Source organism: Mustela erminea, chromosome 5 (assembly GCF_009829155.1).
Source record: "Mustela erminea isolate mMusErm1 chromosome 5, mMusErm1.Pri, whole genome shotgun sequence".
In the NCBI taxonomy this organism is placed as follows: domain Eukaryota; kingdom Metazoa; phylum Chordata; class Mammalia; order Carnivora; family Mustelidae; genus Mustela; species Mustela erminea.
This window is the reverse complement of record NC_045618.1, coordinates 6,148,063-6,162,464: the sequence shown is the minus strand read 5'-3', so window position 1 is coordinate 6,162,464 and position 14,402 is coordinate 6,148,063. Positions and strand designations below refer to the sequence as shown.

General features: G+C 38.9%; 1 protein-coding gene across 5 annotated transcripts in view; it reads left to right on the top strand.

The window, feature by feature from the left end:
• FANCI (FA complementation group I) overlaps nucleotides 1–14,402 on the top strand; it is an 85,006-nt gene that overhangs the window by 23,893 nt on the left and 46,711 nt on the right. For all 5 annotated transcript variants that reach the window (XM_032342044.1, XM_032342042.1, XM_032342043.1 and 2 more), the window contains exons 11-14: nucleotides 2,539–2,631; nucleotides 3,643–3,779; nucleotides 7,582–7,762; nucleotides 9,232–9,319. In XM_032342044.1, coding sequence (XP_032197935.1) covers nucleotides 2,539–2,631; nucleotides 3,643–3,779; nucleotides 7,582–7,762; nucleotides 9,232–9,319 — 499 coding nt within the window. The remainder of the gene's footprint in view (nucleotides 1–2,538; nucleotides 2,632–3,642; nucleotides 3,780–7,581; nucleotides 7,763–9,231; nucleotides 9,320–14,402) is intronic.

Here is a 14,402-nt window from a genome sequence, read left to right as displayed (position 1 = left end):
AGTGTACAGGTAAAGGACCTGTTTTTTCCTGTTTCATCTTTTGGTTAAGACAGTGACCATAAGTTTTCTTCATTTGCAAAGATCTAGTTTTCCTTTTGTAGTTAGAAAGTGATCTGTGGGCTTATAATTTAGATCATGTGAAAATCCTTATCCTTAGCAACCTTTCACACAGTGGTTTTCGTTTTCCCATCTACTATTAGTGTTAATCAGTAATTATATGGGGAGTTGCAAAATGGTAGAATTAAAATAAAAAATTTCCAAATCTATTATTCTTTCTACATTATTTAGCTGGCTTTCTTCCATGAAAAAAGCCTCGCCCCCCTTATCTGTTATGCACCCACTAGCCTTTTTTAGTTCCTTGTATTTATTATTCACTACTTCAGATGAGACCCATATTTGGCCACGTGGGTCCTTGCGTTGGCTTCTGTGTCCTTCTGACATGACCATTTGAGCACTGCTCTCCAAGGCTCTCCTATTACTTGGTTTCCCTATTCATATGGCTATTACCTGTTTCTCCAAGGAGCCCTGGGTCCCTTTCGTAGGAAAGGATACTTAAAGACAATGATGTGGAGCTAGACTTTAAAGCTTCTTTATCTCCTCTGTATATGTTCCCTCTTTATTTTATTTAGTTGCTATAAAACTAAAGATCATTATTGATCTTTTCAAAGAACCAGTTTTGTCTTTTTTTAAAAGATTTTATTTATTTCAGAAAGAGAGAGCACATGCACAGGCAAGCCTGGTGGGGGTGGGGGGTGCGGGGGTATCAGGGTGGGGGATGGAGGGGGAGGTGTGGCAGAGAAGCCTACTCCCTGCTAAGCAGAGAGCCTGATGCAGGCTTGATCCCAGACCTGAGCTGAAGGCAGACACTTAACCGGCTGAGACACCCAGGCGCCCCACCAGTTTTGTATTTCTTGATCTACTCCATTGTATTATTTTTGTTGGTTTTTTGGATTTTTTTATTGTCTTTTGGATATCATTTCTTTTAGGCCTCAAAGACCTATTTTTAAAATTTTATTGAGATATTTTCTTATTTAAATTCAATTTAGCTAGCATAGAGTATATTATTAGTTTCAGAGGTAGAATTGTGTAATTCATCAATTGCATATGACACCCAGTGCTCATTATATCCTGTGCCCTCCTTAATGCCCATCACCCAGTTACCCCATCCCCCCACCAACCTTCCCCCCAGCAACCGTTTGTTTCCTAGAGTTGAGGGTCTCTTATGGTTTGCCTCCCTTTCTATTTTCATCTTGTTTTATTTTTCCTTCCCTCCCCTTATGTTCATCAGTTCTGTTCCTTAAATTTCACATGAGTGAAATCATATGATGCTTGTCCTTCTCTGAGATAAAATTTACATGACATACAATTTATCCATTTTAACTTTACCTCCTTATGTAACCATCACCATAACCCGGGTTTAGAACATTTTCATCACCCTGTAAAATCCCTTATGCCCTCTTATAGTGAATTCACATTCCCAGGCCACCACTGATCTACGGTCTCCATAGACTGACCTCTGCTAGACAGTTCCTGTAAAGGGAATTATACAATACACGATCTCTTGTGTGTGACTTCTTTTATTTAGCATGATGTTTTCAAAGCTATCCATGTGTTGTAGCCTCTGTCAGTATTTCATTCTTTCTTCTTGTTTAATAGTATTCCACTGTGTGGATCTATCAGATTGGTTTAGCTGTTCACCAGTTGATGGACATTTGAATTGTTTCCACTTCTGGGCTATTATGAATAACGCTATTGTGAACATTCATGTGTAGGTCTTCATGTGGACATATGTTTCACTTCTTTTGGATAGACATCTAGAAGTGGAATTTCTGGGTTATGTGATAACTCTATATTTCATTTTCACCAAAGTGGCTATGTCATTTGACATTCCCACCAGCACTGTAGGAGGATTCCTATTTATATGGGTCCCTGCCGACATTGTTACTGTCTTTTTTATCATAGCTGTTTCAGTGTGTATAAACCGGTATCTCACTGAGGTTTTGCTTTGCAGTCCCTTAATGACTGCTAATTGAGTACTTTTTCATGTGCTGATTAGCTGTTCTGATATCTTCTCTGGAGAAATGTCTCTTTAAATCTTTCGCCCATTTTTTGATTGCATATCTTACTGAGTTTTAGGAATTCTCTGTATATTCTGAGTGTAAGTCCTTTATCATGTAGCTAATTAGTAAGTATTTCTTCCAGTCTGTGCCTCATCTTTCTATCTTCTTAATGGTATCTTTTGAAACACGAATATTTGAATTTTTATGAGGTCCAATGTATCAATTTTTTCTTAAATTATTTTTAAATATTAAAAAAATTAAATTTTCTTAAATTTATTTTCATAAATTACGATTTTGGTATTATATCTAATCTTTGCCTAATTCAAGGTTTTAAAGATTTTCCAATATATTTTGTTTTTAAAGCTTTATAGTTTTAGGTCTGAAGTTTAGATTTCTGATCCATTTAAGGACCTGTCTTCAATAGGCTATGTTATACTTTTAAAATGTAAATAATGACTCCTTTTTGGTTTCTCTGTAGGCCGGACAGCAAGGAGATTTCAGTAATAACATATGTCCCTTCAGCATTGCCCTTCTGCTCTCTGTAACAAGAATACAAAGATTTGAGGAACAGGTATTGATTAAGGACTTTTTGGTTCCTTCTGTAGTTGATAAGGAGCACAAGAGCCCTTTCTTAGCCGGTTCTGCTAGTGGGGAATCCCTCAGTGTGAGGCATGTAGGCCCACGCTATTTTCTGGGGGCTGCTGGGAGACTTATTCAGGTACTTGGTATATGCCTTTCCCTCCCTATGGTGTGGTAAGCCAGGTAGTGAGTGGGAAGAAGAGTAGAAACATACTACACAGTCAGGTGGAAAATGGGAAGTTTAGCTTGGAATTCACTGGCAGTTTATTATGTTGCAGTTTTTTAAGAAATTATCCCTGATTGAGTTGAAATTAATGAGAGCAATGTAGCTGCAAGGATAGAAATATAAAATCTTATACCCTTTTTTCTCATATGTGTTCCCTGATTGTGGGTAATATTAATATGGATTTTACCCCTTTTCCTTTCACTCTTTTTTTTTTTTTATAGAGAGGGAGAGAGTGAAGGGTAAGGAGAGTGAGTGAATCTTTTTTTTTTTAAGATTTTACTTATTTGAGGGCAAGAATGAGAAAAAGCACAACAGGGAGAGGGGCAAGTGGGAGAAGCAGGCTCCCCACTGAGCAGGGAGCAGGACGCAGGGCTTCAGTCTAGGACTCTAGAACCAAAGGCAGACATTTAACTGACTGAGCCAACCAGGTGCCACAGAGCAAGAGAATCTTAAGCAGACCCTATGCCCAGTGTGAAGCCTGATGTGGGGCTCGGTCTCACAACCCTGAGATCATGACCTGAGCCTAAATCAAGAGTTGGACACTTGACCAACTGAGCCACCTAGGTGCCCCAGCCCTTTTTCTCTCTTAAGGAATGCCTGCCTGTCTTCAACTCTTTGAAGTGCCCACTGACGGTCATAATTTTTATATCATACTCATCTAGTAAAACAGCTGTCTTAGGAAAGCAAGTGTATGGTAGCAAGTAGGAACAGTTTTGAGTTAAGATCCTGTTGCATGGGCTGTCATTTTTTGACTCATTTTCCCGTTTCTTTCATTAGGTATTTGACCTTTTAAAATCTTTAGTTGTAAAAAGCTTTAAGGATCGTCAGCTTCTCCAAAGCTCAAAATTTCTTCAGAATCTAGTCCCTCATAGGTCCTGTGTTTCAACCATGATCTTGGAAGTCGTGAAGAATAGGTGAGTTCATGAACCAAACCCCAGTAGGTTCGTAAGGTATTTAGTGTTAGAAAATGCAGTGTGATGCCAGACTTGGGGCTCATCAGAGAAAATTGAGGGCTGTGTCTGTTGACTTCACATATCAATGTTTAATCCCTTGAAATTGTTCTAGCGAGGTTTTCTTGTATCAAAAAATCCTTAAATCCTAAGCTTGATTTCTTGGCCACCTTGATAGTAAGAATACAAACTAAAGTGGGTGACTTTGATTCTGTCATGATATTATACCTATTTTTTGGCCTTAGTCTTCATTGGCTTTTTAGGTGAGTAAAAAAACATTAAAAGTTTTATTTACTTTAACTGTTGAAGTTTAGGACCAATGGATAAAATTGAATTAGCAGTTTTATACCAATCAATTTTATTTTATTTATTTAATTTTTGAAGATTTTATTTATTTATTTGAGAGAGGGCATGAGAGAGGGGGAGGAGCAGATTCCATGCCAAGTGGGGAGCCCAATGCTGGACTCGATCCCAGGACCCTGAGATCATGACCTGAGCTGAAGGTAGATGCTCAACTGACTGAGCCACCCAGGCGCCCCTACACAAACCCATTTTAAACCAGATTGAAAAGATTGGTAACCACACTGGTCTTTATTTTATTTTTCTACTTTTTTTTTTTTAAGATTTTATTTGTTTATTTATTTGTCGGAGAGAGAAAGCATGCACAAGCAGGCAGAGTGGTAGGCAGAGGCAGAGAGAGAAGCAGTCTCCTTGCTGAGCAAGGAGCCTGATGCGGGACTCGATCCCAGGACCCTGGGATCATGACCCGAGCGGAAGGCAGCGGCCCAACCAACTGAGCCACCCAGGTGTCCCTGGTCTTTATTTTAATTCAAGATACACATTAGCTGTAGTAACCGTCTTTACTGTGTCATGTTTGCTTTGTGGATTAAATGTTTTAAAGCTTTATAATTTAAGCCATCATTTGAGGTAAATCTCATTCCATGTCCTGGAATTCTGATTTAGGTTGAGTTTACCTGAGGTTGACACATAAGGCAAATTTCAGACTAGAATCCTTTCTTTCTGAGTGATTGATTTACCCATTGATAGGCTTTAAAGCTCCCTTATCTTCTCTGTATCTGGTTATTCTTTTCTTGAGGTTTATAGTTGTATCTCCTGTATATTCCCAACCCAGTCTCTTCAGTTTGAGCTAAAGATACAGGCATGTTAGCTACCCAGGAAATTACTTGAGAGCTGTCCTTCTGAAAGTCCCCGTTAGCCACAGGACCTGGAGTTCTGTCTCCGTCTATAATTAGGGTAGGATGGGCTGTTAACACCAGGTAGAATCAAACCTAGTGGGGAGGGATTTGGAGACTATTACTAGATTCCCTGAAATCATCACCTGGTTAGTTACACGTGCTTTCCCTAGTCAGTTAACCTCTAAATAATTTTATGTTGTATACGATTAAATTTTTGGACCCCACATTACCACATTTTAATGGTATTTTATTGTATTTAGTTAGACTTGCCTGTTAGTGTGTGGAGTTAACTTAGTAGAGTTGATTTTTCCCATTTTTGCTGTAACACAGTGTATTCCTGAAAAACCTTCTGTTTCTTAAAATTAACACTCTAAAAATGATAGTAACTGTGGGGAAGATAGGGCTGAGCAGACATATTTGACATTGTAACCAGAGCCCTAAGGTTTTTTTTTAATTGAGATATAACTGACATATAGGATTATATTAGTTTTAGGTGTACAATGTAATGATTCAGTGTTTTATCTTAAAATGATCACCACAGTAGGTCTAGTTAATATCCAGTGTGTTTTTTTTAAGTATAATCAACATACAGTATTCTCTTAGTTTCAGGTGTACAGCATATTGACTGGACAATTCTGTACCTTGTTCAGTGCTCACTATGATAAGTGCATTCACCATCTGTTACCATACAACTTTATTATTATTACAGATTATTCTCTGTGCTGTTCTTTCCATCTCTGTGACTTACTTATTTTATAACTGGGATTTCCTCTTAATCCCCTTTATTTGTTTCTCCATAGCCAAGATATGAAAGCAACCCAAGTGTCCATTAGTAGATGAGTGGGTAAAGAAGATATGGTACATATACACACACTAAAATACCACTAGCCATATGAAAAAGTGACATTTGATATATACCTTTCACACACACACACACACATATATATATATATATATTTTTTTTTACGATTTATTTATTTATTTTAGAGAGCATGTGAACGGAAAGAGAAAGAAGGTCTCTTGTTGTTGTTCTGTTTTGCTTTGAGAGACCAAGTGTTAAGAAGACCCCACACTGAGTGTGGAGCTTGACTCAGGGGCTGAGATCACTACCCGAACCAAAACCAAGAGCTAGAAGCTTAACTGACTGGGCCACCCGAGTGCCCCTCCCATATGTTCTTAACATAAAAGTTCTGCTACAGTAAATATGGGACTTCACCTTAAACAAGTTGTGGTAACCTGGAAGGGCACAGTAAGGGGGTATTGAAGCTGAATTCTGCAGACTAGAACCAATGCACAAATATTAGGTAGAACCGCACAGTAAATACTTCAAAGATATCAGCTTGCATGTAGCCTAAGCCAAAAGGAAGAAGACAGGCTGGGTGCTTGGGTGGCTCAGTCGGTTAAGCATCTCCCTTTGGTTTGGGTCACAATCCAGGGGTCCTGGGACTGAGCCCTGGGTTAGACTCCCTGCTGAGCAGAAGAGTCTGCCTCTCCTCCATGCACCTCTCCTCTGGCTTGTGTGCTCTCTCTCCCCTCCTTGCTCTCAAATAAAATCTTAAACAAACAAACAAAACAAAACAAGCTCAGGAGCATCATGAACAGTTGTACTGTAGTCCTCTGTGCTTTGCTGTGCTTGGTTCTGTTGATACACTTTGTGTTTACCTGCAGATACTTGGAGGTACAGAACATTAGTGTACAAGGAAAAAAATCACTCGGGAACCAGTTCAACTTCCAGGTTTTATTTACTCCCCCAGTTAACAGGAGATTTTCGGGGGCGGGGAGAAGAATGAGCAAATGCTCAGCCTATTATCTTGATCCCAGATCTCCAAAGTGTGAATATTATTAAAATCTATTGAAATGTTGTGAGAATCTCTGTTCACAGCTGTCTCCTTTGTTTTTTAATGCTGTATTAGAATTTGTTGCTATTTAGCAGGTAGATATAATGATACAGAGGTTACTACAAGCATATCATTTCCTCTACTGTGGGTAACATTAAATGGTATAAAATCACCAAGGATTCTACTACTGTGCAAAAGGTTATTTGTAAGTTTGGCTCGTGCTTTTGCAGCCAGATCATGCATTGATTGCTTCGTACCATAAATATGAATATAAATATTCCTGCTGTGAACATTTACTGTGTGCCTTCTAAATGTTAGTCTTATGCGAGGCTATACGGATAAAAATATGACTACAAGGTGGTCTCTCCCACGAAGAAACTCATTCTGGGGAGGGATGCAAAATTATAAGTGTTGTTAGTGTCTTCGGGAAAATAAAAGAAGCAACAATTAGCTTTCAGTCTTGCAATCTTGAATGGAAATGTGTAATGGTCAGTACATTGAGATATTCCAGTTTCATCTGTTTGATTTTGAATGTTCTGTAGTTTCTGGATTTTGCCAGTGTTCTGTCAGTGGAAATACAGGAATTCAGAATTCTGACAGATAAGGGGGCATGAAAAGAAAAGTTTCATGTAAACAATATTGGTGATCCAGGTCAAATTTGGGAAATGTGTAAACATGACAATGAGCATAAAGGTGAGGTTCTTTTTAACTAAGCTTTGTGTTTTTTTGCAGTGTTCATAGTTGGGATCACGTTACTCAGGGCCTGGTAGAATTTGGCTTCATTTTAATGGATTCATATGGGCCAAAGAAGATTCTTGATGGAAAATCTATTGAAACGAGCTCAGGTCTTTCAAAAATACCAAATCAGCATGCATGTAAGCTGGGTGCCAATATCCTGCTGGAAACTTTTAAGGTGAGTCTCCAGTTTGGGAACCATTCCCTAATACTGTCAAATTGTATTATAAACAGGGCATGACATTTGCTTGGGAGCTTAGAGGACAAGGAAATTTGAGTATGCAGCAGTTTCCAGGAACAGAGGTTGGAATAGTAAATGAAACATGACAAATCCAGCTTGATGGAATATTTGCTTTTTCATCCTTTATATGAGGTTTTCATTTAATTTCTCCTTTTTCTGTTTATTAGAAATTTTAATATGAATTAGCATTTCGTGATTTACTCTTCTTCCTCTAGTAGTAAATCATTTTTGATCATTTTCTGTTTTGGTGGGTGCTTTTGGATGCTATTATACGAAAAATAATCTTTTAGGTCACTGTAGAACATCAAACTTGAAGAATTATGCTTATTGGTTCATTGTTTCTGAAGAAACCAAAATAGTTCTTATATTTTTAAATTCATTACCATATAATGACCATCATCTCAATCTTAATTTCTGAAACAGCTTTTAAAAATGCATTTACTTTCAATTAAAACAAGAGCTAGGCTTTGTCTGAGGCTAACCAACTTTGCTAATGATTCCTCTACGTCATTTTCTTGACATTGAATTAACGTAGCTACACACCAAAAGTGTCTGCTGAAGATGTTACTTGGAGGCTAATTTGAATGTAAATCTATTCCGATTCAGAACTATGAAGTGAATGTGTATAATAGTCCTTGAGAGTTGTCTGTTAGATGATACAAATGACCATTTTTAATAGTAATCTGATTAAAAGTGTAAGAGATTTAAATATTTTTTGTTTTAAGATTAATTTTTTCTTTTTAAACTAGTGAGGTTCTCTTTGGTTTCACACAAATGTCTTTGTCAAGGCATCTGTAAAGCATATAATTTACTACTAGTAATCTAGTGTTAGTCTGAGATCTGAAAGAAATTAATCTGTACTGTAATGTAATCAAGTTGAGTTAAGAATTTTAATGAAAATTCCAAACAGGTTTTTTTGGTTTTTGGTTTTTGGTTTTTTTTTAGGTGACTATTGTGCTTCTAGAAACCAAGGAAGGGTTTGGAAAAGATTTTTTGAATTTCCAGAAATTTTCATGGGCTTTTAAATTTTAAGATGAAAGTCATACATGGCATACTGTTGGAAATCAGGGTTCTGACATGTAATGGATACCTTAGTAGAATGATTCCTTTTTGCTGCTGAACCTAACACATCGCAGTAGTTTCATGTGCGCTCTCTTGTAGGCTAATAAACATGGTAGTTGGCCCTGCCAGTCAATCTTCTGAGCTCAGAATGAGGATAGAATTGAATGACTCTGTCTTTCCAGATGATTCACAGTATATTTGTCTTTGAAATAAACAGTTGAGTTTTACCGATAACCAAACTGTTCCTCATTCTGCCTAACATGAATTGATGCAATTGTAAGCTGAAGGTCACCATAAATGTCCCATAAAATGAAATATTTTACTAACTGTTCTGTTCTTTTTAGATCCATGAGATGATCAGACAAGAAATTCTGGAGCAAGTACTCAACAGGGTTGTTACCAGAGCATCCTCTCCCATCAGTCATTTCTTAGGTATTGAACTGTGAAAGGGTAAAAAGGTGTGGAAGTTCTAGGAAATATTTTCCTGTAAATATCCTACTATATTGGTCCTGGATTGATTTTTTTTTTTTTTTTTTTTTTTAAATAGGCTCCATGCCCAGCATGGAGCCCAGTGCGGGGCTTGAACTCATGACCCTGAGATCGAGACCTGAGTTGAGTTCAAGAGTCAGACTCTTTAAAGACTTTATTTATTTGATAGACAGATTACAAGTAGGCAAAGAGGCAGGCAGAGAGAGAGGAAGGGAAGCAGGCTCCCTGCTGAGCAGGGAGCTCGAAGGGGGCTCGATCCCAGGACCCTGGGATCATGACCTTAGCTAAAGGCAGAGGCTTTAACCCACTGAGCCACCCAGGCGCCCCAAGAGTCTGACTCTTAACTGACTGAGCCACCCAGGCGCCTTGGTCCTGGAAAAAAAAATTTAATGATGCAGTAGTATAATGCAGTATCTTTGATTATGATGCCAGTGAGACAGAAGTCCATTTACATTGTGGTCGTCGAGGAGGAAAGGAGCATCTAACTAATGAGTAAAACTTCTGTCTTGCATCAGCTTTCTCTCTTCTGTTTTAGTATTTCTCTGATGAGTGTTGTCCTTATGCTGCAACTCATTGACCTCTCATTTCCTTAACCCATGACGTTCTGGCTTCACTCCTCTCTTTGTGTTTTAACACATATCTTCTAAGGCCAAATCCACTGGTCTTTTCTTAGTTACTGACTTTCCTAATTTCTGTATCATTCAACACCGTTTACAATTTCCCTGAGACTTTCTTAGGTTCTTGGGTAACAGTTTGCTTTGTATCCTGCATGTGATCAGCTCTTCTCTTCCTCCTTTAGTGGTTCCTCTTCTTCTGCCGGTAAGTACTGGACTTTGCAGAATCTTGATGCTTGACCCTCGATTCTACTTTTTTCCCTTCTTTATGGCTTTACTGAAGAATAACTGAACTACAGTATTTAAAGTCTAACAGTTTGACGACTTCTGACATGTGCACAGCTGTGAAGCCATCTACAAAATGAAAATGCACATATCACCCACAGATGTTTCCTGGTGCCTCTTTGTAATTCTTTCCTCCATCCCACTCTTCCTCCCTGCCTCCTGTCTCCAGTCCAGTCTGCTTTCTGTCTATAAATTAAATGCCATTTTTCAAATTTTATGTAAATGGAATCCTACTGTATGCACTCCTTTTTTGTCCGGCTTCTTTCACTCAGCATAATTTTTTTTTAAAGATTTTATTTATTTATGACAGAGAGATATTGAGACAGGGAACACAAGCAGAGGGAGCTGGAGAGGGAAAGCAGGCTCTCCGCTGTGCAGGGAGCCTGATACGGGGCTCGATCCCAGTATCGAGATCATGACTTGAACTGAAAGCAGACGCTTAACGACTGAGCCACCCAGGTGCCCCATCACTCAGCATAATTCTTGTGAAATTTTTCCATGGCTGTTGCAAGGATCGGTAGCTGGTCCCTTTTTATTGTTAGTAGTCCTACTTGGTGAGAATATAAGCTCAATTTATTTATTCATTCACTTGTGGACAGGTTATGTAGGTTGTTTCTGATTTGGGGCTATTACGAATAAAGCTGCTGTAAACATTCATGTTTAATTCTTTTGAGGAGATGTGCTTTTATTTCTCTTGGGAAAATACCTGGTAGTGGAATGGGTACATCATATGGGAGATCTGTGTTTAATGGTTTAAGGACCTGCCCAGCTGTTTTCAAAGCAGCTGTACCATTTTCCACTTCTACCAGCAATGTTGCTATCATTCTACATTGTGACTAATACTTGGTTTGGTTAGTCTTTTTAATTTTAGTCATTCTGATAGGTGCTTGATAGTATCTCATTGTGATTTTCAAATATCTGTTTGAATTTTTTGTCCATTTTTAAAAATTGAGTTGTTTACCCCCTTTTTACTGAGTTATAAAAGTTCTTTATATATTCTAAGCACAAGCCCTTTGTCAGATATGTGGGGGGTTTTTATTGTTATGTTAGTCACCATACAGTAGTACATCATTCATTTTTGGTGTAGTGTTCCATGACTCATTGTTTGCATATAACACCCAGTGCTCCATGCAGTTTGTGCCCTCCTTAATATCCATCACCAGGCTCACCCATCCCTTTAGTCCCCCTCCCTTCTAAAACCCTGTTTGCCAGAATCCATAGTGTCTCAATGGATAGTCTGCCACTCCGATTTCCCTCTCTTCATTTTTCCCTTCCTTCTCCTAATGTCCTCCATGTTATTCCTTATGTTGTACAAATAAGTGAAACCATATGATAATTGACTCTCTCTGCTTGACTTATTTCATTCAGCATAATCTCCTCCAGTTCCACCCATGTTCTTGTAAAAGTTGAGTGTTCATCCTTTCTTTTTTTTTTTTTTAAAGATTTAATTTATTCACTTGACACAGAGAGATCACAAGTAGGCAGAGAGGCAGGCAGAGAGAGAGAGAGGAGGAAGCAGGCTCCCCGCGGAGCAGAGAACCCGATGCGGGACTCGATCCCAGGACCCTGAGATCATGACCTGAGCCGAAGGCAGCGGCCTAACCCACTGAGCCACCCAGGCGCCCGTGTTCCTCCTTTCTGATGGCTGAGTAATATTCCATTGTATATATGGACCACATCTTCTTTATCCATTCGTCTGTTGAAGGGCATCTTGGCTCGTTCCACATTTTGGCTGCTATGAACACTGGGGTGCATATGGCCCTTCTTTTCACTACCTCTCTGTCTTTGGGGTAAATGCCCGGTAGTGTACTTGCGGGGTCATAGGGTACCTCTGTTTTTAATTTTTTTTTTTAAGATTTTATTTATTTATTTGACAGACAGAGATCGCAAGTAGACAGAGAATCAGGCAGAGAGAGAGGGAGAAGCAGGATCCCTGCTGAGCAGAGAGCCCAACTCAGGGCTCGATCCCAGGACTGTGGGATCATGACCTGAGCTGAAGGCAGAGGCTTTAACCCACTGAGCCACGCAGGCGCCCCTGTTTTTAATTTTTTGAGGAATCTCCACACTGTTTTCCAAAGTGGCTGCACCAGCTTGCATTCCCACCAGCAGTGTAAGAGGGTTCCCCTTTCTCCACAACTTCTCTAACATTTGTTGTTTGTTGCCTTGTCGATTTTCGCTGTTCTAACTGGTGTGAGGTGGTATCTCAATGTGGTTTAGATTTGAATCTCCCTGATGGCTAATGATGATGAACATTTTTTCATGTGTCTGTTAGCCATTTGTATGTCTTCTTTGAAGAAGTGTCTGTTCATGTCTTCTGCCCATTTTTTGACTTGATTATTTGTTTTTTGGATGTTGAATTTAAGTTCTTTATAGATCTTGGGTATCACCCCTTTGTCTGTAGTGTTATTTGCAAATATCTTCTCCCATTCCGTGGGTTGCCTCTTTTTGTTTTGTTGACTATTTCCTTTGCTGTGCAGAAGCTTTTGATCTTGATGAAGTCCCAAATGTTCATTTTCGGTTTTGTTTCCATTGCTTTTTGAGACATGTCTTGAAAGAAGTTGCTGTGGCCAATGTTACTGCCTGTGTTCTCCTCTAGGATTTTGATGGATTCTTGTCTAACCTGGAGGCCTTTCAACCATTTTGAGTCTGTCTTTGTGTGTGGTATAAGAGAGTGGTCCAGTCTCATTCTTCTACACGTGGCTGTCCCATTTTCCCAGCACCATTTATTGAAGAGATTCTTTTCTCCACTGGATATTCTTTCCTGCTTTGTCAAAGATTAATTGACCATAGAATTGAGGGTCCATTTCTGGGCTCTCTACTCTGTTCCACTGGCCTATGTGTCTGTTTTTGTGCCAGTACTATGCTGTCTTGGTGATCACAGCTTTGTAATAGAGCTTTAAATCAGGCAGCGTGATGCCCCCAGCTTTTTTTTTTCTTTCTCAACATTTCCTTGGCTATTAAGGGTTCCATACATTTCCTTGGCATTTCCGGTTCCATACAAACTTTAGGATTGTTTGTTCAAGCACTTTGAAAAATGCTGGTGGAATTTTGATTGGGAGGTCATTGAAAGTATAGATTGCTTGGGGCAGCATAGACATTTTAACAATGTTTATTCTTCTGATCCATGAGCATGGAATGTTTTTCCATCTTTCTGTGTCATCTTCAATTTCTTTCATGAGTGTTCTGTAGTTCCTAGAGCACAGATCCTTTACCTCCTTTGTTTGGTTTATTCCAAGGTATTTTACAGTTTTTAGTGCTGTTGTAAATAGAATCGATTCTCTAATTTCTCTTTCTTCAGTTACATAGTTAGCGTATAAGAAAGCAACTGATTTCTGTGCATCGATTTTGTATCCTGCCACATTACTGAATCACTGTGTGAGTTCTAATAGCTTGGGGGTGGAGTCTTTTAGGTTTTCCACATAAAGTATCCTGTCATATGCAAAGAAGTTTGACTTCTTCTTTGCCAATTTTAATACCTTTAATTTCTTTTTGTTGTCTGATTGCTGTTGCTAGGACTCCTAGTACTATGTTGAACAATAATGGTGAGAGTGGGCATCCTTGTCATGTTCCTGATCTCAAGGGAAAGGCTCTCAGCTTTTCCCCATTGAGAATGATATCCGCTGTGGGTTTTTCATAGATGGATTTTATGAAATTGGGGAATGTTCCCTCTAGCCCTATAATCTGAAGAGTTTTAATCAGGAAAGGATGCTGTATTTTGTCAGATGTTTCTTCTGCATCAATTGAAAGGACCATGTGGTTATTGTTTCTTCTCTTATTTATGTGTTCAATCACATTGGTTGATTTGCAAATGTTGAACTACCCTTGCATCCCAGGGATAAATCCCACCCGGTTGTGGTGGATAATCCTTTTAAGGTACTCTTGGTTCTTATTAGCTAGGATCTTGTTGAGAATCTTGGCGTCCATATTCATCAGGGATATTGGTCTGAAATTCTCTTTTTTGGTGGGGTCTTTGCCTGGTTTGGGGTTCAAGGTAATGCTGGCCTCATAGAGTCTGGAAGTTTTCCTACTGTTTCTATTTTTTGAAACACCTTGAGGAGAATAGGTATTGTTTCTTCTTTGAATTCCCCAGGGAATCCATCAGGCCCTGACTGAGCTCTTGTTTTTTT